At 44.8% G+C, this 23,660-nt stretch overlaps 1 protein-coding gene across 1 annotated transcript in view; it reads left to right on the forward strand.

Annotated features, from left to right (window-relative positions):
* Positions 1–3,516: 3,516 nt before the first annotated feature.
* Positions 3,517–23,660, forward strand: part of Dcdc2 (doublecortin domain containing 2) — a 158,750-nt gene continuing 138,606 nt past the window's right edge. The window contains exons 1-2 of the mRNA XM_032885007.1: positions 3,517–3,941; positions 8,740–8,794. Of these exons, the coding sequence (XP_032740898.1) occupies positions 3,649–3,941; positions 8,740–8,794 (348 nt within the window). The 5' untranslated portion in view covers positions 3,517–3,648. The remainder of the gene's footprint in view (positions 3,942–8,739; positions 8,795–23,660) is intronic.

A 23,660-nucleotide genomic window follows, 5' to 3' on the forward strand; every position in this document is an offset into this window, starting at 1 on the left:
ACCCCACAACTCACAAAGCAGGACATGGAAGAAAGGAAGAAGCTGGTACTCAGTGGTTTTCTCTTGTTACCCTTTTTACTCAGTACAGGGAGGCCAAAATGGAGGTAAGCTTTTTATCTTAAGACTCCATGATCAAGAGTGGAGTCAGGAATAAATCTGGCTGAGACATCATCATAAAAGGCATGAAATACAGATGTGGGTGGCTTCACAGACTGGCGACTAGGGACCCACACCCAGAAAGACTGTGACCTCCATGTACTGCTCTCTTCCTGCCTTGGGAAGCAGTTTGTGCAGCTTCATTCTGGGTGGGGCTGTCTGGGCAGCAGGGAGCTTCACACTGTTGGAGGTCTGAGCGCTCAACTGACTTCACAGCTCCTTTCCCCACTGACCTTCCACCTGTGTGTCCCCAGAACCCGAAGTTCCCCTCTTACTCTCTCCGTGCTATTCAGTTTTCTTGGACCCTTTGAAAACTATCAATGCTCAAGGTGCCACTATAGTTTACAATTTTAACTAAGACATTTCTGTGGCCGCTGATGTGGTTCAGTTGGTAGAGTGCTTGCCTAGCATGCATGAAGTCCCGGGGTTTGATCCCCAGCAGTGCATGCAGAAGCAGAGCACACCTACAATTCCAGTCATCAGGAGACAGAGGCAGGAGGACCAGAGGCTCACATGATCCTCTGCTGTAGAGCAAGTTTGAGGCTAGCCTGAGTTGTATAAGTTCTTTCCGAGGTGTGTGTGAGTGTTGGGGGGTGGACTGCAATTGTTCTGTTCCATATTATAATCCCGTCATGTTGGTTCATGTTTCTTTTTTCTCATTTTTTCTTTTATTGTATAATTTTTTTACATTTTAAAAATGTTATCCCCTTTCCCAGTTTCCCCTCCAGAAAACCGCTATCCATTCCACCTCTTCCTGCTTCTATGAGGGTGCCTCTTACCCACCCACCCACTCCCTCCCATCTCTCCACCTTGACATTCCCCTACATTGGGGCATTGATCCTTGACAGGACCAATGGCTTCTCCTCCCATTGATACTCAACAGGGCCATTCTCTGCTACATATGCGGCTGGAGCCATGGGTCCACCCCTGTGTTCTCTTGGAATGGTGGTTTAGTCCCTGGGAGCTCTGGGGGTTCTGGTTGATTGATATTGTTGTTGTTCTTATGGGGTTGCAAACCCCTGGTTTGTGTTTCATATTGTTATGTCAGCATGGTTAAGGGAGTTCTGTAAGGGGGCAGATGGAGTTTGAAGCCTTGTGTATAACTTACTAAAGGTAAATTTCCTGCTTCTCTGAACCCCTTTTTACATCTGAGGATTACTGTGAGCATTACATTAGATGATGTGTTTAGAGTGCCTTACATAATGCTTGGTACATTGCTAAATGGTTAATGTACAGTTTTAAAAATTTATTTTTTTCTCAAATACAATGAATTAGGAACACCTGCTGTTGTTACTGCCTGTTGTTTGCTGCTATTTTCCCATCTATGTGACCAAACACCTCACAAGAAACAGTGAAGTAAGGAGAGATCTATTTTGGCTCACTGTCTGAGGGCTTGCACACAGTTCATCATGCTAGGGAACACAGCGGCATGCGGTCCCATGGCAGCGGCAGGAGCTGATGGTGGCTGCTTGTTCACCGCTATGTGAATCAGGAAACAGACTGGACAGAAAGTCTGTAAACCTCAAGACCTGCCTCTTAAGGGATTCCACACACCCCAAATACTCCACTGACTGGGGACCAAGTCTTCAACTACATGAGCCTGTGGGAGCATTGCCCGTTCAAAAAGCAATGCCTGCTTAAAAAAATGTACAAAAGACTTAGTAGGAGTAAGGGGGAACAGTGGTTTGCCTCATTTCAGCGAACTATATCAACAAATATATATCAACTATATCAAACAAATAAAAACTATATGTTTTTATTTGCACCCTAAACTGGACAGGACAAAGTGGCTGTATTGAAGTTTATTGTTATTATTATTATTATTATTATTATTATTATCTCTCTGAGACAGGGTTTCACTATGTAGCCCCAGCTAACCTGAAACTGGATGTGTAATTGGCTGCCTTGAACTCGGAGACCCGCCAGCTTCTACTTTTAGTTCTGGGGTTAAAGGTATGTCAGCACTCCTGGCCCTTCTGAGGTTCTTGTTGTTTGCTTGCTTGCCTTTTTGAGCAGGGGAGGAAAGGGTTGTTGGTGGCGGGATACGTAGGATCATACTCTGTTCCAGGCTGGTTTTGAACTTGTGGCTAATCCTCCAGCCTTCTGTCCTCCCAGTGCTGAGATTACAAGCGTGTTCCACCATCTGCAGCTTTACCGAAGTTTTTGAATAAAATCTCTACTCTATCTAGATTCCACAGCCTGATCTAATAATTTACACAGCCAGCATGGAGGCTGTGGGCACTGCAAGTGTTCTTTAATTCTTCGTCACATGATAAGCACAGAAAATACGGCAGGGTATCATCTACCTAGCTGTGTGCAGGTGTCCAAGCTCCACCCTGGCACAGCACTGGCAAGATAACTTCATTCCCAACACTCTTACTTCCATGACTTCGATGCTAGAGGCAGCCAGAGAAGCTCAAGGGAGCCAGGCGCGCGCTCCAGGCCTAGTTCACAGGCTAGCTCTCGGCGCGAGGCTGCAGTTGCTATGGAAACGGCGAGAAAAAACAAACTGGGCTCCCGGCGGGCCTAGGCAGGCCCTCTGAAGACACTAACGGCGGCGGCGGGAGCACCGGTGCTAGAGACGCGCGGCCGCTTAGGGTTCACAACCTTGCTGGCCCCAGAGTCTGCAACCCGCCCCGCCCCCACCTGAGCCCCTCCCCCAGCTCCTCCCCCACCGCCCGCGAGTGTCGGTAGGTACCACCGCGAAGGGTCCCACCCGAGGCTCGCCACTGGGCGGCGCTGGCCAGAGCGGAGCGCCGGGGTCAGGAGTCGTCTCTCTGCTTCTGCCTGCAGATTATTTAGTTTATTGATATTAATTTAGTTTGGCTATAATTGAGGCTAACTTAGAACTTTCTAGGTAGTTCATACTGGCCTTGAACTCGAGGCAATCCTCCAGTCTCAGCTGCTTTAATTCTAGGGTGACAGACGTGTGTCACAGCGCCCGAACTTCTCAATGCATTTTTAAGTATTTTGTTTTCCTTAAAGGAAAATTCCGGCAACCTTAGTCGGGATCGTAATGGCTTTTTGGGGGGACAGGGAGAGCGAATGAGTAGGTGGCGTTTGAGTGCAAGACGAGGGAAAGAAAAATGAAGCCGTTGAGAGAAACGACGCAGACGAGATGCTAGGCAGTGAATCTCGCCATGTTAATACTGTGTACTTGAGTCCGGGTGCATGTGTGCGCGCTTGAGTGCGCGCGCGGCCGACGCTGTCCCTCCTGCCCCGGCTCGCGCAGAGGTTTAAAGCCCGAGCGGCGTGGGTTCCCAGACAGCACACCTTGATGCAGCGGGGCGGGAGAGACAGGTGTGCGAGCCTGCGAGCGCTGATTGGCCGCCCGTGCCGCGCCTTCCTTGAATCGCCACCTACGGGGGCTGGCCCCGCACGGCTGGCCATTCCTCACCTGCGGGTAGCTTTCCTTGTCCCTGCAGGAGGCGGACCACGAGCTGGTGTTGCAGGCCGGTGGACTGCTTGAGAGCCCGGCGTCCCGCGGGGAAGATGAACGGTCCCAGCCCCAGGTCCAGCCACCTGTCGCAGCCGGTGGTGAAGAGTGTGCTGGTGTACCGCAATGGGGACCCGTTCTTCGCCGGGCGCCGCGTCGTCATTCACGAGAAGAAGGTGTCCAGCTTCGACATCTTCCTCAAGGAAGTGACCGGCGGTGTGCAGGCTCCCTTTGGGGCAGTTAGGAACATCTACACCCCGAGGACGGGCCACCGCATCCGGAAGCTGGACCAGATAGAGAGCGGGGGCAACTACGTGGCTGGGGGCCAGGAAGCTTTCAAGAAACTCAAGTGAGTCGGTGTGTGCCCTGGGCTCTGTGGGTGTGGTTGATAGGAGGCGACCTCCAGCAGTTGCTGGTAGAGTTGAAACTGGAGAAGGAATTTAACTTCAGTAGCAGTAGGTGCAGATTTTAAGCGAATGGATAAACTGTAGAAACAGGGGGGTTATTTTGTTATTGTAACACTGGTCCGAAACTCACTAGATCAGGCCGGCCTAAAACTATCTGCAGTCTTCCTGCCTTAGCTCCTAATGTGTGGCTTACAGGTTTGCTTCTTTTTTTTTTCTCTTTCTTTCTTTTTTTCTTTCTTTCTTTCTCTCTCTCTCTCTCTCTTTCTTTCTCTCTTTCTCTCTCTCTTTTCTCTCTCTCTCCTCCCTTCCTTTCTTCCTTCCTTCCTTTCTTTCTTTCTTTCTTTCTGCCCCCCCCCAAAAAAAAAAACCTTAACGAATTAAACCAAAGGCTGGCTGCTCTGTTATGACTTCCCTCTTCATTGTTTGAATTCTTTCATTGCAAGCAGAATGTACAGAGCCAGGTGCTATGCCCTCTTCCTGTATTTGTGTTAGAAAATGTTTGGAAAAGTCCACTGACTTTGTGTCTGGCCCATGTCTAATCTCTAAGATCCACAGGCTATTTCTGGATAGGAAGCTCTCTCACAGCATTAAATGACTGTGAGTTAGCCTGGAAGCTTAAGGTCGGTGGAGTTGACTTGTCTTTGAGGACCTTCCACCTGCGCTTTTAATGCAAATCATAAAGAGACAGGTATAGTAAGAAAAGTGCTTAAGTTTATGCGGAGTTGAGAGCCGAGAGTTGTCAGGAGTTGACAGGATAGTAACCTACACTCCATGATTGTTTTAAGACTTTACTGACCTATACTTTGGTGAATCCAGTCATTTCAGTGATTTGCAAAGTTGTGAACCATCACTAGAAATCCAGTTTTACAACGTTTCGATCACTCCCTGAAAGAAACTGGCCCCTCCCAACTTCTTCTTCCTCCAGGCATGAGGCAAGCACTAAGCTATTTCCTGTGTCTGTGGGATAGAACAGTATGACACGTGGACTTCATGTCTGTTCTGTTTGCCACCGTAACACTTACAGGGGTCATCCTCCACTGCAGTGTGTCTGTGTCACTGTGTGGTTGAGCATTTTCCATGATATGGATCTAATGGTTTTCCTTCATCCTTTGTGGCCGATGGGTATTTGGGTTGCTCACTTTGGGGATGTCATGAAGAATTTTTCTCTGAACGTCTGTTTACCACTTTTCATTTCTCTCAGTTGTATCTACCAGTGGAATTGTGGAATCATAGATAATTCTATATTCTATAGCTTTAAAATAGAACATTTTAATGTAAGCTTATCTTGAGTCCCAGAATAGCCAAAAGTTAAAAGATGTTTACTATAAATGTTTTCTGTGATTATTTTCTAATTGTATGGAAGCATTTTTTTCCAAAATACCACAAAAGTTCCTTATTATTGCCCGCACTCTCTGGCTCCCACAAGCTGAGCTCTAGGGACCCTGCTCTCTGGGAACAGAAACATTCTTCTTATGAAAGTCAAAGGATACTTCTGAATTCATTTCTTCCTTCTCTGAAACTTCCCTTAGACAGGATTTATCTAACTCTTAAGAAAAGAGCTCAACGGAACCCTACTAATTTAGAACCATTCTTGTGTTGTTTCTTTGAGAGGGTCTCATGTAGTCCAGGCTGGTCTTTACCCCCATAGGTATCCAAGGATGACCTTGAACTCCTGATATCCTGCCTCCACCTCTAGGAACTTAGAACTTGAAACAGAGGACTTAGACGTTGTTAGCTACTACGGCTGTGTTCCTGGACAAATCTTTGGAAAACACTGGTCAATTTCTTGCCAGTGTGGTGAAGGTGGGGATGTAGTTCATTTGGGAGAGTGCTGCCCATTATGTACAAAGTCCTTGATCTTCAGAACTGCATAAAACCCTGTATAGTGGCACACATCTGTAACCTGATTCCTTAAGAGGTAAAACAGGACAATCATAAATTAGGATCATTTTCTGCTACACAGGAAGTTCAAGGTCAGCTCAGACTTGGTTTTCTGTGGTACTGGGCCAGCCTTGGATATATGAAACCCTATGTTTAAAATGGAAAAAATAGTAAAAACTAATTTTCTTGTATTCTGACATCTTGCATTATGTCTATACTTTGAATTAAATTATTCCCATAGCTGGGTGTAGTAGGATTTGCACTTGGGAGATAGAAGCAGAAAAAACAGGGGTTTAAGATCAGTCTGGGCTACAGAGTAAATTCAAAGCCAATCAGGGCAGTGTGAGCTCCAATGACTGTGAAGCCAACAAAAACAACCACCTAGATACAGAATAATTTATACTATATATTATGATATCTAACAACACATATTTATTATAATACATAAATGGTAATACATATAATACAGTAATAATACGGAATGGTAATCTCATTCAGATTGGAACAGCTGGAAACTGTAGACTTTAATCATTCATGCCTCTCTTGGTTGGTGTGGTACTACCAACTCAGAATGGTAAAATACAACTTAAACCAAACAGAACCCGTTTGACAAACCATTTTTTTATGTATATAGTAGATGCACAGGGTTAATATTTGCTTTTACTTCACACATAAGCACACAAAAGCCGAGTTTGTTATCGAAGCCCCCATGGTTAGTTTTCCATGCCATCACTGGAGTTCTCTGTGCTTGTAGTGAGAGACCCTAAGGAAGAGTAAGTGATGAATGTGTTTGAAGCTCAGTATTGTGTGCTTATGTAACAACCAAAGCAACCAATAAAACAAGAGTCTGAAGAGCATTGAGTGTCATTCGTGGGCTTTCACCGTGAGCCAACATAATGTTGGGGAAGACAGCAAAATACTTGTCGGAAGGAGAAGATCAATTTCCTTCCAGGATGTCTTTCACTTAGACATTTCTAACATTTTTGATGCCATATCCAAACTTCAGGTGGGTTTTAAATCTTTCTTTTTCAGCACTTTTAGAAAGCTTTTCTCAAAACTTTCCTTGGGGCCAATAAGATGGACCAGTGGGGAAAGGTGCTTGAGCTGTCAGCCTAGCAATTAGAGTTTGACTTCTGGCAGCCATGTGAAGATGGAAGGAAGGAACCCACTCTACAGAACTGATCATCAACCTCCACAAGTGAGCTGTAGCATGTGCATGACCGAGCGCACACGCGCGCGCGCGCGCGCGCGCGCACACACACACACACACACACACACACACACACACAACACAAATCGTCATACATGCACATACATGCCTCTAAAACTGTTCTCATACAATTTTGGACTTGTCTCACCTCTATTAACATGTTAGGTCTGAAACATTTAGAATAAAAAACAGGAGACATTCTCCTGTATACAACAGAATATTTTATTTTTGAGAGAAACACCTCTAGAAAAATCACAAACGACTCATTTCATTTCTGAGATCCACTGTGCACACTGTCTTACACAATTGTTATTTGCATAGGGAAATGTAGTTGGATTTCATAATTAGTTGATTTTACTAACATTCTGTTAAAAACCCCAAACATTAGCCAATCGTGAACATATTCAATAACCAAACTTAATTCTAATATATCAATTTGAATTTATTGCATTTATTATTACTGTGTACATTTATGTGTAGGTATGTGTGTGCTACAGTGTAAAGGTGGCAGTCACAGGACAACTTTGGGGAGTCAGTTCTCTCCTTATGCCATATAGGTCAAGGGACGGAACTCAGTCAGGCTCGATGGTGGGTGCCTTTAGCATTTGAATAAACTCTTCTTTTGACAACTTGTCTGCTACAGTAGTTAAGATAGTTAAGATTTTAATTGCGGTTATAAATGAAAAGCTAGATTTATATTTTTATATTAAAATAATTACTTAGATTTTTTTCATTTATAAGATAATTTAGCAAGCATTTAAACTGGCATTGGGTCATACCGACGGGCTACCTTGACAACGGTAACACATTTTCAGGTTGCGTCTAGGCCCCAGTCCCTGGTCAGTATCTGTGGTGGAAAGAATGGGGTGATAAGGGTCTGTTCCCTGTCCCCTTCTGTCTGTAAGCTGAGCCAATGCCCAAGCTACCCCACAGGACTGGGCATGCCAGTGTCACTGGGAAACCTACCTAGTCTTTCCCAGACCTTACTTTGACACAGCAGTCTGTCTTTCCTAGGTTTCACTATTTCGATCTCCCTTCTGTAATGGATGGAATTACTAGAACTGACAGGATTCATTGAGTAGAGTTACATTAAATAGCTAGAGTGGGTTATTGGGTGGAGTACTCACATGCTCTGGGCTTGAGCCCCAGCACCATAAACAGGTATGGTGTCACAGGCCTGTCACCTCAGCATTAAGGAGGTGAAAGCAAGGGGATCAGAAAGACAGGGTCACTCTTGGCAACGCATTGAGCTCAAGCTTTGTTTTTAGTATAAAACACTGCCTCTTATAAAGGAAATAAGAATGGAAGAGAGGGAGAGACAAGGGAAGGGGTTGGGGACAGGAAAGGGGACAGGAGTAGAGAAATGGAGAGGGATAGGGAGAAAGAAAGTCAGTCCATAGTGACTACTGCTAAGGGAGTTGTGCTTCCTAACCAAAGTGCATCTTTCCACACTAATTCCCTCGGTGTTGAGGTTAGGCCTCAGCTCGGGTTGGTGAGCTGTGTGAATGCCACTCTCACGATCTAGTAAGTACAGATTTCTGCTCAGGCTTAGGCCTTTCCCTTGACTGGTTTTACCTTTTCATAGTGCTTAAACATTTTATGTAACCGACTTCAAACCTGTAAAAGCAACCCTTTTTGTTCCCTTCTAGCTACTTGGACATAGGAGAAATCAAGAAAAGACCAATGGAAGCTGTTAATACTGAGGTAATGCAAGTTCTATTTTGACACTTTAAATTAATGTCATCTTTTAGTTGTTGTTGCTTATAGCATGTCTGACACGTGGATAATACTCTACTGGTAAGATATGTGTTCTCAGATGAACGTAAGGGCCACTATATGTTTTAAGGAAAAATTAGTCATTTCTTTGTTGGTCTGCTTTCAGAAATGAAGAGATAATAGGCTCAGGTATTCAGGATCAGATGAAACGTTCTCTTATTTTCCCGTTTTCTAGCTTTGTGTTTCTAGATGATACCCAGACAAGTCTCCCTGTTCAGTTGAGAAGATTCTGATTATGCTGGACAAATCTTTGTTCAGAGTCCATAAGGCATCTGGCCTACATTCTTACAGCTTACCTGTCAGAAACCTCCAGGGTCAGCCTTCCAGTCTGAGGCTTTCCAACAAGACAACCCTTGCCGTGTTGGACTTGTGTCATTATTTTTGGTTTCTTTGAGACAAGGCCTCTCTACATAGTTCCGGCTGTTCTGAAACTCACTCTGTAGATCAAGCTGGCTTGAAATTCATAGAGGTCTGCTGGCCTCTGCCTCCCGAGCACTGGGGTAAAGGTAGGTGTGTGCCACCATGCCTGGCTCAAAAATATCTGTTTCATTTTCAGTTTTAATTTTTTTTCTTGTGCTAAGGATTAAACCCAAGGACTTACACAGGCTAAGTGCTCTGCTGCCGCCTTACATTCCCTGTCCTTATTTACTTGGTTAGTTTTTATGTTGCAGATAAGGTTTTGTTAAGCTTAGTCTCAAGCTATTGTATCCTAGGCTTCCCTTGAACTTAACATTTCTGCCTGAAGTGCTTCAGTGAGACGCAGAAAGAGGTAGATCAGACTGGACTCTGCTCACTAGCCCAGGTAGACACTCTTTCTATTCCACATTCCCTAGATCCAGTATTGCCCATATAGAAAAAAGCAGTTCTTCCTATCCAAAGCCCAGACCCCAGAGAAGCTGTTCACGGTGTTTTCTCTCATTCTACTTAAGCATGTAACAAGGCCAACTAGATCCCTCCAGGAAAGTCACATAAGATAAACTCTAATTGCAGTATTTGAAGAATGTGAAGTTATATTCATTATTCAACAAATATTCACTGAATGGTTTATGGAAGAGGTGATATTTCCAGATCTTACTTAAAATATTATTTTGTCTATCTTTTTCATTTTTCAATGCATGTCACATTAATTGTCTATGAAAGTTATGGACTTTAAAGCTTAAAGCAGAATGGTACACATTCTGGCTTTCTGGTTGGGTTTTTTTTATTATCATGTCTAAAGACTGAACACTTTTAATAGCTATCCTGAGTGGAAATAAAGAACAGATTAGTAGATTAGTTCTGGACAGAAATCTATCCACACTTGTTTGAAATAGGCCACCTTGGATACAATTGGTGCTGGAACATGGATGTCTGCTGTAGAGTCTGAGAGGTGTGGATTCCTCAATAGCATGAGCTTCCATCTCTGTGGTGGAAGCATTGAACCTAGTAAGGTGGACCAGGTGTGCAACAGATTCATTGAGACTGATGTTTGCTGCGTGTGGTGCTGCACATTTAGCACAACAGGAAGATCAGAGTTGTAGGCCTGTGCCCACAGCCTAGTGAGTGAGTGTTGGCAAGCATTTTTCCGACTGAACTATCTCCCAGCCCCATGGATTTTATCTTAAGAAATGTTTATTTGTATTTTTATGAGTGTTTGCTTGCTTGCATGTGTGTGCATCACATGCATGCCTGGTGTTCTCAGAGACCAAGAGTGTCACATGCCCTGGAGATGGAGTTACAGATGACCATGAGCTGTCCATCATGGGTGCTGGGAACCAGACCAGGACCTTCTGCAGAAAAGCAAGTGCTCTTAACCACGGAACTACCTCTCTAGCCCCAGGGTTCTTTTTTGATGCAACATTAGAACGGCAGTTATTCCTCTACGTTACTGCTGTGCTGGCTGGTTTTATGTCAACTTGACAGGAGCTACAGTCATTTCAGAAGAGGAACCTCACTTGAAATGCCTCTATGCCTCTATAAGGCAGAGGCAGTAGGGAAGCCTGAAGGGCATTTTCTTGATTAGTGATTGATGTGTGAGGGCCCAGCCCATTGTGGGTAGTACCATCCCTGGATAGGTGGTCCTGGGTTCTGGAAGAAAGCAGGCCGAGCAAGGCATGAAGAGCAAGCCAGTAAGCAGCATTCCTCCATGGCCTCTGCATCAGCCCCTGCCTCCATGTTCTTGCCCTGCTTGATTTCCTGCTCTGACTTCCCTCAGCAATGAAGTATGGTCTGAGAGTTTTAAGCATAAATAAACCCTTTCTTCCTCAAGTTGCTTTGATCATGGTGTTACATTGCAGTAATAGTACCTAACCAAGTAGGAAGGTGATACAATTTAGAGACAGTTTGTGTTACATTGTTCTCTTCGGACTATTGTGCTGCTATGAAGCTATCTGTGGACCCTTCGGATAGAAGCCTCCATCTGTTCTGACCTACATGTGAATGTCACTCCTTACCCCTGTTCCTCTGGTCCCATCTGTGGAGGGGGTCTTCCAGACAGTGGCATTCATTTGTAAATAGTTACTTTGAGTCCAAGTCTCTTTAACATAAAGGGGCCATAGCTCACAATGTATAGAGAGCTAGAGAACCGGTGCCCTAACATTAGAGTACTTGGATGCCCTTGGAGCAGTTTCAAGTGTGTCTTATAAACCAAATGCTTGATGGTGTGGCTCAGTAGGAGGTTAGAATTGGGTAAGAGACAAACAAGCCAACCATGTCACTTACTTTCTGTGTCCTGTGACCAGATACAGCAGAAGATGTAGCTTAAAGGGAGTCGTCTCACTTTACTGTTTGAGAGGATTCCTCTTGCATGGTATAGAAGGCTTGGGAGTGGGTGGTTCTACACCCATAGAAACAAGATGTTAGGACCCTCTCATCTTCTCAAATCTCCTGGAACATGGAACAGCTAAGCTATAAAACTCAAGGTATAACCCCCACCCCTATCCCAACCTACTTCTTTGAGATAGGCTTTTCACCTCCTAAATGATCCACAGTCTCCTCCAGACACAAGCACATGGGGGACATTTCCACCCCAACCATGACATTAACTATGGTCTTCCAGAGGCTTATGCACCCGGCTAGAGGTGTGCCTAGAGGCCTGGGGAAGTGTAGGCAAAGTTTTCATGGTTTGATACATGCTTTATTATATGAGTTTTATTTTGACCTATTTCTTATTAAGATCTTAAAAATATTTCTTTGTATAAATCATAGAATAAATTAATATTTGTCTCCGAAAGAGTAAAAAGGTTTGTTTGGAAAAAAGGGTGAAAGTTGGCTTGGAAGGATGTGTAGGTAGCCTTGTGTCGGCCAGGTTCAGATGCTAGGCAGGCACAAGGCTGGGCACTGCCAGGAAGCTCTGTCTCCCACACTGTGCGGCAGCTTCGCGGTGCGTTCAGGGCCCGGATGTGCCGACGCTGCCTTTCTCCTGACCATACTGACACACAGCTTCGCTACCCCATATTTTAATTGCTAAATCACCCTGACCTCACAGTCACTCTCAGTGAATACCCTCTTCCCATCTCACCTGGGAAACAACAATCAGAGAATTGATGTCTGCTTTCTTGAGCTCCTCCTCAGAGGCCTTCATTAGAACCAAAGCCCTATGCAGAGCCTCAACCCTCTTTCTCAGCGTCCTGTGACTTTCTTCAGCTCTGTCCATTGCCACACCAAGTCAACTGTCCGATCTTGTTGCTTCTAGTGGAGTCCACCCGGTTCACCTAAACATGTGCATCGGAGCCTCCTGTGAAGGAACACATTTTGCAGCCAGAAGCACAGTTTCTGAATTTTTAAAATTTAGATGAAATATGTTATATTATAATATATTATATCAGAGAATAAAGGGACTGATATTTGAGGAGCAAGAAATAATTGAGTCCTGGGAAGTTCATATAAATTTCCAAAGGTTACACACATGTGGTGACTGATTGGCTGTAATGTGGATGGTGTCTGGGTTGTGGCTCACTGCAGCTCTGAGAAGATTGAATATTGTTCCGTGGGTCTCTGTGACTTCCCATAGGATGAATATGCCATGGTCACACCTTCTGGCCTTGCTGCCTCTGAAGTATGGGTTGCGTGTGTGACCCGTCATGATTCCTATGGCTGTTTAGTATGCCATCAACCAGAAACAAAGTCCTCTTCATGACATTGACATAGACCCTCTCCCACGTCAGTGGCATTTACCACTGCTTTATGGAACTGGAGGGCATTTTTGGAACGTAGAATTTTCTGCTGAAAATCAGCGTTACACTCGCCCTGCGTAAGATACGGCGGCCCCGGCTCCAGCCTCTGCTCACACGTGTGAGTGAACCCTTTGCTCTCTCTCTCCTCCCACAGCCTCCTGAGCTCCTCCCATGATGTGTTCCTGCTGATTCGAACACAGAATAGTTTAGGGCTTCATTTTGTTTCCTCGAGTCTCAATGATCCACACACTGTAGATCAGTGAAGATTTTGCTATTATTTAAATAGATTAATTTATTTATTATATGGTGTCTCTGTGTTGCGGGGAGGTCAAAGAGCAACTTGCAGAAGGTGGCTTTCACATGGATCTGGGGATTGTACTCTGGCGCCTTTGTTGAGCCACCTCAGCAGCCCAGTTAAGGTAATTTTCCCCCCACATTGACTCTTAAAATCAAGAGCCTGTTTGCCCGAGCTCTCTCTTTCTCCCTCCCTCCCTCCCTCTCTCTCTGTTGATCCTCGTCCACTGGTAGAGGAGCCCTGATGACCAGTAAAGAGACAAGCATGAAGAGGGAGGGTTGGGCTTGTCCTCCTCTAAGTGACCTGTTGATGAGTAAATAGTGCTCTACACCTGGGTTCTCCCACTGCTTTGGTGAGCATCTGCTTCTTAGGAGCCGAACTTAGACCCCAGTGAAGGCCATTGTAAGGCATGGCAGCACTCTGTGGCAAAAATCATGCTGCTGAACCATCTTAGATATACCCAGCTCACTCTAGAGTTTTCTTTATGAGAATCTGGGTAACCAGAATCTGGTTATGTGGGGAACATGGTGGGTACCAGGAGGTGGGACAAAAGGAAGGAAGAAAGCATTTGCAACTGCAAAACTTTGCCTTTCTGGAAAAGTATGAGGACCTGAGCTGTGGCTCGAGTCACCAGCTTGGATGAATGTCCTTCAGATGGCAAATATTACTGAGACTTGCCTAGTTCAGTTTAATCATTAGGCATGATCTCTAATGAAATATACCATGAAATTGCTACTTAAAGTGCTTGGCTGGGACTGGAATTCTAGACATTAAGCTGAGCATAATTATTAACCATGCCACTAGAAGGCATGGGGACCCGGTGACTGAGCTCACTAATTTTTACCTGCGTATTCTGAGTTCTCAGGAGAGTTCAAAGAGGCAGACACGAAAGGGTTAAACAGCTTTTTCTTTAACTCTAGGAAATCATTGCAGATGGTGTCAGCAGACTTGGGCACACTAATCTATTGAAGAGTAAAAGAAAACTATAAATTCATCTAACAGCAGTGGAAGCCTCTCTCTGCTCATTAGACCATCCCTCGTCTCAGCAAAAACTGTTTTGTGAGAAGCATTTCTTTATAAGGCAAGCTAGGTCAATGCAGAGGTCATGATAATTCTAACATGTATAAGATGCTACCAACGCTTTGTAGGGAGATTTTTTTCTTCTCCAAAGAACAATTAATTATGTTGCATTTTTCTTTTAAAACGATTTTTATATTTACATATTTTGTGTGTGATCATGCTTGCGCCATGATGCTGCTGTGGGGTCAGAGAAATGTTTATGTCAACCTGGGAAATACTAACTGAGTGAAAACACAATGCCCCAGTAATGCTCAGCAACTCTATTCGAAGCTAGTCCATTGGTGGTTTGGGTCTGGCCGGTAGGCAGGGTGTCTGACACTGATTTAAAACATTTGCAATCCTCTTTGCATTTGGACATCATTTTAGATAAATCTGCTACCCATGAAACTGGCAGACATGCACATCAGAGCTTGTATTATTCTTGCTTACATTAATACGTTGTTCCAAGTAATGAGAAATCCGATACATAAAGAAAGATTTACATTACTCAGTCTCCAGTTTCAGTTTGTCCTCCATATCTCCTGCCCTTCATGTGTGCTGCTCCTTACAGCTTACGAAGGGGCCTAAAGCCTGGATAGGTCACTACCCTGGAGAAACAAACAAAGACCACGTCTTTAAAGTAGCAGGCTGGGTTGGGGATTTAGCTCAGTGGTAGAGCACTTGCCTAGCAAGCGCAAGGCCCTGGGTTCGGTCCCCAGCTGCGGGGAAAAAAAAAAACAAAAAAATAAAGTAGCAGGCTGTGTATCATCTCTTACTGTGTAAAACAGGCTCCACCATGCTCCTTTACTAGTGGGGGAGGTGGGTGCTGCTTTCAGAGCTGGGCCACCGACTTCCATTTAGTTGGTTTCATCACAAATATGCAGCTGTGGACCTAATGTCTGGCTTGGTCAACAGTGAAAATTCCCACATACCATCATGAGAGACTCCCTTGTGAGCAGCCAGCTAGATCCAGCTAAGATATCATCCCATGATTACATAGTTTGGATGTTTGTTTGTTGAAATAAAGTCAATCTCAGCCCACCTGCTAGCTGGGGGGCAGAATTCTGAGTGGCCAGGGCTGTGGGAAAGAGACAACAGAATCAACTCAGCACATTTGCTGCAATGCTCAATGTTTAACGGGAACCTCTCTCTCTAGGAAATCATAAATGGCGCCGATATAATAGCTTCTCTCTTCTAGTGACAGGCATTTGGGGCTTTCAAAGATTTATGAGCTTTCATTCCCATCCTTGCTAGTTCAGATCCCACATCCTAATAAAACTGGTCTTCCATGTTTTACAAAATGTTATGTGCCCTGCCTCGTGTGAGTGGGGTTTACAATAATGAGGAAGGCTGATGAGGGTCCACCCAGGCTTCTCAGCCTAAGCTCACCCTCAGGGTGCTGGAGGGCAGCTGCTAGAGGCCCAGTGTCCTCAGCAGCTCCCTTGATGAACTGATACTTTTATTGAGCCCTGTTAGCAGGGTGGAGGAAGAGCACTCAGAGTGGAAGAGACATCCTCTCCTGCACAAAGGCCTTTGTAGGAAGGACAGAGTCAGCACGGCGGGGATGGAGTGGTGTGAGAGGTAGGGCTTGAGAAATGGAAAGAAATTTAATGTTAAAAATATAAATAAGTAAACAATAAACTCTTCCCTAAAGCCAGCTAGAAGCTGTTGATGGGGTTTCAGCAGGGAGAGGACACAATCTCTCTTGTCACCACTGTGAGGCTGAAAGCCAGAAGACGCCTCAGGGGTGAATCAGGTGCTCTGGATTCAGAAGACCTTGTAATCCTGCTGTCTTCTGTGCCCCATGGTTCTTATACTCTTTCTGCCTCCTCTCCCTTGGGTTCCCTGAGCTCTGAGGAGGGATTTGATGGAGACATGTGTGCCAAGAGCTGGCGCTTTCGCTCTCTCTCTCTCTCTCTCTCTCTCTCTCTCTCTCTGTCTCTCTCTCTCTCTCTCTCTCTCTCTGTGTGTGTGTGTTCTCTCTCTCTCTCTCTCTCTCTCTCTCTCTCTCTCTCTCTCTCTCTCTGTGTGTGTGTGTGTGTGTGTGTGTGTTGTCTGGATGTGAGTCTCTCCATCTGTTCCTGTCTGCTGCAGGAGGAAGCCTCTCTGATTGATGAAGGCTGGATAACACGCTGATCTATGAGTATAGAAGAATATCAGTAGGAGTCATTTTATTGATTTTTTTGTGTGCTTTTAGTGTGCTGGCTATTTTTATGTCAACTTGACATAAGCTAGAGTCATCTGAGAGAAGGGAGCCTCTACTGAGGAAATGCCTCCAAATATCAGGCTGCACACAAGTCTGTACAGTATTTTCTTAATTAGTGGTTGATGGGGGGAAAGCCCAGCCCATTGTGGGTAGTGTCATCCCTATGCTGGTGGTCCTGGAGTCTATAAGAAAGCAGGCTGAGCAAGCCACAAGGAACAAGGCAGTAAGCAGCAACCCTCCATGGGCTCTACATCAGCTCCTGATTCTAGGTTCCAGCACTGTTTGAGTTCCTGTTCTGACTTCCTTTCAATGATGAAAGCTTAAGCCACAAGTTTATTTGGGTCATGGTGTCTCATCACAGCAGTATAACTATCAAAGACAATAACTGTACAAATGATATTTCCACTCCTAGACAGAAGGGTTGCTTTTGTTTGTACATTCGAGAAAGGGCCTCTCTCTTTGTTCTCTTGGCTGGTCTGGAACTCAGTATGTAGACTGTGCTGGCCTTGAACTCACAGAGACATGCCTGCCTCCAGCTTCTGAGTGCTGGGACTAATGGCATCTATTCTGGTGTCTGGCCACTCTTGGTGTTTTTGATAACAAAGACAATCAAAAAAACCACACCAACTACTGAAAGATACACATTGTTGGAGGCTCTGCACACCTGGGACTTGGCTATCAGCACATGTAACTTCTGTTCTACGTATTAGTCCTTTACCTGGGTTACCCAACTAAACCTTTCTGGCAGCCTTGGATGAAGCGGGGTTGTCACCACTCCTGCTTTATGGAACAAACTGCTGAGCCCACAGTTGGAGAGACCTGCTCATTCTTATTGGCCTTGCGTGAAGGGACACATTTCTAGCCTAGCTAGAAGGACTTAAATTGAAGGTGATCATTCAGTCTCTTTGCTGTGGAAGGAGTGCCAAGTTGGGTGAAGGTCTTTAAATTTGCCATACTTGACTGGATCATGATAGAAAGAAAATGTAAAAGGAAGACTGAACATTGGGAAGTGAGTCTAGACAGGGGAATGGTTTTCTTTCGATTACCTCAGTGCCCTCTAACAAGTTGTTAGTGACAGTCTTGCCTAGAGCTATTTTAGTTGTCGTCTTAATTGGCTTTTTTTCTTTTTGGCCATGGCTTATATTCCCTATAGGACTAGATATTTATGTTGAATGTTTCCACTGCAGTCTTTGAAATGGCTTTGGCATGTCTGCTTAGAAAGGACTCCCATGGGACACTGAAGTATTTTTACATGGAAATTTACTATTGTGTGTGAAGAGATTAGAGACGGGGATACTAAGCCAGGAACCATTGATAAAATTTTTCATACTAAGGGCCATTTGGTTACTTTAACTCTTTTGACCAGAAGTTAGAATAGTATCAACCATGTAATCAGGAACACGAAATAACTTGCTGGGCTGGAGGAAAGTTTGGGGAGGACCATTCTGTGCTGCAGACGAGCTAACTTCCAGCCTCCAGCTCCAAGCTTCAGAAATTTATTTCATCCCTGCTATGGTTTGAGTGTGAAATGTCCCCCTTGGGTCATGTGTTGGATCGCTTGGCCTTAGCTGATGGCCCTGTTTTGGGAGGTTGGCTACTTTTAGGAGGTGGAGCCTTGCTAGAGGAAGTGAGTCACTAGAGGATGGCCTTGAGGTTGTCTTGCTAGGGCCTCACTGTCTGCTCTCTGTTGCCTGACTACAGGAGCAACACAATCAGCTGATCTTACTGCTCCTTCTACGCTTTCCCTGCCTCCATAGACTCTATGTTTAAAACCCAGCTAAAATAAACCCTTACCACTTTAAACTGCTTTAGTCACAGTAGTGGGAAATCAACTGCTGCAGATGAGCTGTTTATTGCAATATGAAGTAGCTCTGAGGCCAGGAAGCCTTGTCTTCTTCCTTTCAGAATCGAAGCAACCCCTCTCCATACTTGGACAATTGGCTCATCCTCTTTGAGGTCACCAGAAGTCTTAGTCTCTCTTCTCTTCTTCATTTCTCTCCTGTCCACTCTCCCCTCCTTCCCCTCACCTTCCTCTGCCCCTAACCCCCCTTCAGATCAGCACTAGGGTTTATTAGTATGCTACAAACCTCATTTTAAGGACTTTGGGTGATATCCTTTTCTGTTCTATTTTAATATTTTTAAACCTATACACTGAATTATAGATGTAACTCTTGTTACTTTATGTGAGTGGGATAAAGGGAGATGAGGAAAAAGATAATGCTTACCATGTCTGTCAATATCAGATGTAAACAAAGTTGGGCAGTGCTGGTGCACACCTTTAATCCCAGCACTCTATAGGCAGAGGCAGATGGATGTCTGAGCTTGAGGCCAGCCTGGTCTACAGAGGAGCAAGTTCCAGGACAGCCAGGGCTATCCCAAGAAGAACAACAGCAATCACAAGGACAACAACTACCATCACAACAACAATCACAAAAACGAACACAACAGCAACAACCACCACTACAGCAACTACAATAACAGCAGCAACCACCACAAACCATCATAACGACCACCACAACAATAGCAACGACCACCACAAACCACCATAACAACCACAACAGTAACAATAACCACCACCACCACAACCACCACCACCACCACCACCACCACCACCACCACCACCACCACCACCACCACCACCACCACACCACCACAACCACCACAACCACCACCACCACCACCACCACCACAACCACCACCACCACCACGACCACCACCACAACCACCACCACCACCAACCACCACCACCACCACCACCACCACAACCACCACCACCACCACCACCACCACCACCACCACCACCACCACCACCACCACCACCACCACCACCACCACCACAACCACCACCACCACCACCACCACCACCACCACCACCACCACCACCACCACCACCACCACCACCACCACCACAACCACAACAACCACCACCACCACCACCACCACCACCACCACCACAACCACACACCACCACCACAACCACCACCACCACCACAACAACCACCCCAAAGCTGATGTATACAAGTGGTCAACACCTGGTGAAGTGCTCATGCCTTCCTCTCCTAATCTTCTGATTAGTGCTTTTACATGCTTAGGGTTTTAACTAGTGGGAACACCCAGAGTTTTGTTCTGAAGAGTTCAGAGTTGACTTTTTATCATGGTGTGGTTGGATTGTTAAATGAAGCCTATCTTTTCCTCAAGACTGTAAACTCCAAGATATTTGGACCATCATACCTTTTTAATGTTCATCTCTGTATTGCCCTGGCACCTAAAACAGATTCTGGCACAAAGATATACATGTACATATTTGAATAAATAATAAATAATAAACAGACTTGTCCTAATACATAAAGATGGCTGCAGACAGTCTGGGCTTTAAGCATTACCATCATAAGGTTTTCCAGTGTCTAGCTTAGAGTCATCTGAGAAGGGAGTGTGTCTATTGAGGGATTGCTTAGATTGGATTAGTTTATGAATCCTCTTTCTCACACCCATGAGGGACTGATTTCTGACATGATTGATAATTGGCATATGAGGGCCCAGTCCACTGTGGGTGGCTGCATTCCCTGGGCTGGAGGTCCTGAGCTGTATAAGGAAGTTGATTAACATGAACCACAGAGCAAGTCAGCAAACAACATTCCTCCATGATTTCTGCCTCAACTTCCTGTTTGAGTTTCTGTCCTTACTTCCCTGTACAAGGGACCGTAAGCTTGTAAACTGAAAAATGTTTTCCTCCCCTAAGTTGCTTTTAGTTAGGCTGCTTTATCAGAGAAACAAGAGAGGAAGATAGGATACCCAGTTTTAAGGTTGAATCATAAATCATCCAAAACTTAGTAGCAGAAACAGCACTGTATTTTATTTATAGATATTGTAGGAATTAAGAAAGGGCCCAGAAGAGTGGCTTTTTTATCCTTCATGATTTTTAATGAAATACTTGAAGGCTGCATGATAGACTCATCTGGAAACAAACATAGCAGTAGAACCGATGTTGGCCATTGGATAGACCCTTGTTTTTCCTTTTCTGTCTTTTCTGTTTGTTTTTTCTTTGTCGTGTAGATTGGTCATCATCACAGAATGGTTGTGGAGTTCTGAGCTATGGGAAGAAGGGAGAGGAGAGGGTGGAGGAGGGGGAAGAGGGCAAGCCCTCTTCTTTTCCAAGCTTTCCTGTTGTCTTCATTTAATGGTGTAGGCTGTTTAGTGAGAATGAGGGTGGAGGTCATTTAGCATCTTACAATATGAGACAGGTCATGATCATTACAAACAGACATAGTCAATATAGGACACTCCAAACAGACTGATCTAAGAAGGGTTTGTTAGCATTGTGTTTGACCATGGCTCATTGCTTGCTGAAGAGCTGATTGAAGGGAGTGTGTGAAGTTTCACATACTAGGAGAACCTCTATGTGTCTTCCAGTTAACACAGGCAAGATTTTATGGAGTGGGTATCATATCTGTAGCCATTTAAGTCAAAGAGAGGCTGACTGGAAGAGCTGGAGATGGAAGAAGGGAACTGGATGGGTCAGTGTGCATCTTTATCACATGGGACAGAACAAGGAAGGAACATCCAGCACCTGGCTTCCTTTCCTGTCGACATTCCTTTCTCCACATATATTATATTCTTTAGAGTGAAGGCTCCAGTTGCTTCTCGTGGCAATTCCTGTTCATGAAAATCCCTGCTTCTAAAACTGCAATTCAGCCTTGCTGGGAATACATCCAGGTCCTGCCATGCTGAGTAAAGGTTTATCACACAACTGAAAACCTTGACCAAACACAGCTGTAACTTCTCTTATTTAGATCAAAAGTGCCAAATTAAAATATTCCTGTGAGTGTAGTTTTTCTACTTTGCAGTTGCTGTTGTTCTCTGCCCTCTTGTCTCTGCCTTTCCTTAAATTATGATTGGGATAGAAAAGGAAAAGAAATACTAGGGAGTCAAATTCAGTGACACAATCCTACCAGCCCATGGTAATCTGAAGAGAAGAAAGTGAGAAGAAAGTGTTAAGCAGAGCGGAGATTCCCGCCCTCAAAGGAGTTACAGGGTAAAAGTTCTTAAGTGTTCTTCCTGGTGGTCTTTTCAAAGGCCAAATTGTCAGATAGTTTCGGCAAGGAAATTCCTCTTCTCTTTGAAGCTGGACACAGTGACTCTTTAGTGGGAAGTTGCTCAACCAGCACTGTTGTACATGGTGACCTTTGCTTTGATTTATTATTCTACTCCCTATGGGTGTGAAGATCGCAATTCATCATTCCGTGCATACAGCAGGTTTTAGAATCTGCCTGAGGTTGTTTGCTGTTTGGTAACCTGGAAACCTAATTGCAACAACAAGCCATTTAAAGGCAGCTACTCTCTGAGTGCTTACAACAAAAGCAGTAACAGGGAGAATCAGTGGCTGACCAGTATGTCCTTCAGACGTAATGACTCCTGATTTATGCTTATTGATGACTGGGATGCTGTAATTCAGAAGCATGTTTAGCAGATTAAAGAGGAAAAAGAAGAAGAAAAAAAAAGAATGCCATTGAATGTAATGGTTGGTTGAAGCTAATACTTTCTTTCCCCTACCAGATGAATAAAATAAACAAACAAACAAACAAACAAATAAATAAGGAAGAGCATAGACAGAGGCAGAGACAGAAACATCTGGGAGAGTCCAGAGTAAACATGACCTTGAGCCAGGCCATGTAAGGAGATGGGTTGGGGAGAGGAGAGGAGAGGAGAGTGGAGAGTGGAGAGTGGAGAGGCAGATGCAGAAGGTCAAAAGGCAAAAAGGGCCCAATAGCCAAAATGGCTTGATTGTATAGGAAAGGGCAACGGGGGGGGGGGGCAGCCCCAGGCAGTTTAGGGTACCTGTTAGGTATGCCAGCCAGGAGGACCCTGTGACAAATAGGGACTGAGGAATGCTGGGAGGACCTGGTGGCCAGCTTCAGCTTTGCTGTATTAATAGGCAGCTCGATCAGCTGGGTGTCCCAGGTTTGAGACCTTGAAGAAGTGTGTATTTTGTCCTTCTCTGTATGCAGTAAACTGCAAGAGACTTGCTTTTCTAGATAGATTTGTATTCCTTCTCTTAGTAGTATATCATATTATGTAACACCTTCAGGTAAAAATACACCAGACTTTCTCACTGAGGAAAGCATAGAAATTAGTTGTGGAAAAGTTAGTCTAAGTTTAGTCATCCCACGTGAGTGTTGATGAGCAGTGAGTGGTGCAGCTTAAACAAGGCAGTAAACACAGGGCAGAGAAGACAGACCTATGGAAACATGCTTGGTGTGCAAAGTGAGGACCTGGGCTTGGAGCTCTAGCATCCACATAACAAGTTAGGTATGGCAGATGGTACCCTGTGGTCCCATCACTCGGGGACAGAGAAGGGCAGGTACCTGGGTTGTTGGCAAGACCCATGGGTTAGGGTGAGGGTAAGGGAGTTAGAGTTAGTGTTAAAGAGAATCTTAGAGTAGAAATGCTTTATCCAACCCCGTCTTCACTGGGTATTGCAGAAACCAATGCTGGTAAATAGACACTGGTGCAGGGAAGACCTGCAGGCTCCATGATACCTAATCTGTGTCATATCACAAATTCTCTGGATCATTTGAATCAGTTCCATTGAAGATGTGGAGCAAGCTCAACCACTTCCCCTCATTGGTGGGCTCTGGTTTTTAGGAGTTATTATAAATGCTTTTCCAGTCCCCATTGTTTGAAACTTGGGTGGCTCATGTAAAGTTGCCAACCAGGCTGTTTGCTCACAGCTCAGCCTTACTTCCAGCTGCAACCCGACACCATTGATAAAACCAACTTGAGAGAGAAAGGGTCTGTTTTGCTTCACAGTTCAAGGGCGTGTCCGTCTACTATGGTGGAGTAGTGAAGGTAGCAGGAGTTTGAAGCTGCTGGTCGGTCCATCACAATCACAGTCGTGAAGCGGAGAGTGATGAAACCCTCTACCTAACCCAGCATCTTTCTTGAAGTTCAAGGTCCCTGCCCAATTAGTAATGTGTACACAGCAAGGCTAGGTCTTTCCCACATTAACCTAATCAACACGATCCCTCACAGATATGCCCGGAGGCTAAACGTCTCACAGGCGGTCCTGGAGGCTAGCCCCCT

This window comes from Rattus rattus, chromosome 14 (genome assembly GCF_011064425.1).
Source record: "Rattus rattus isolate New Zealand chromosome 14, Rrattus_CSIRO_v1, whole genome shotgun sequence".
Lineage (NCBI taxonomy): Eukaryota > Metazoa > Chordata > Mammalia > Rodentia > Muridae > Rattus > Rattus rattus.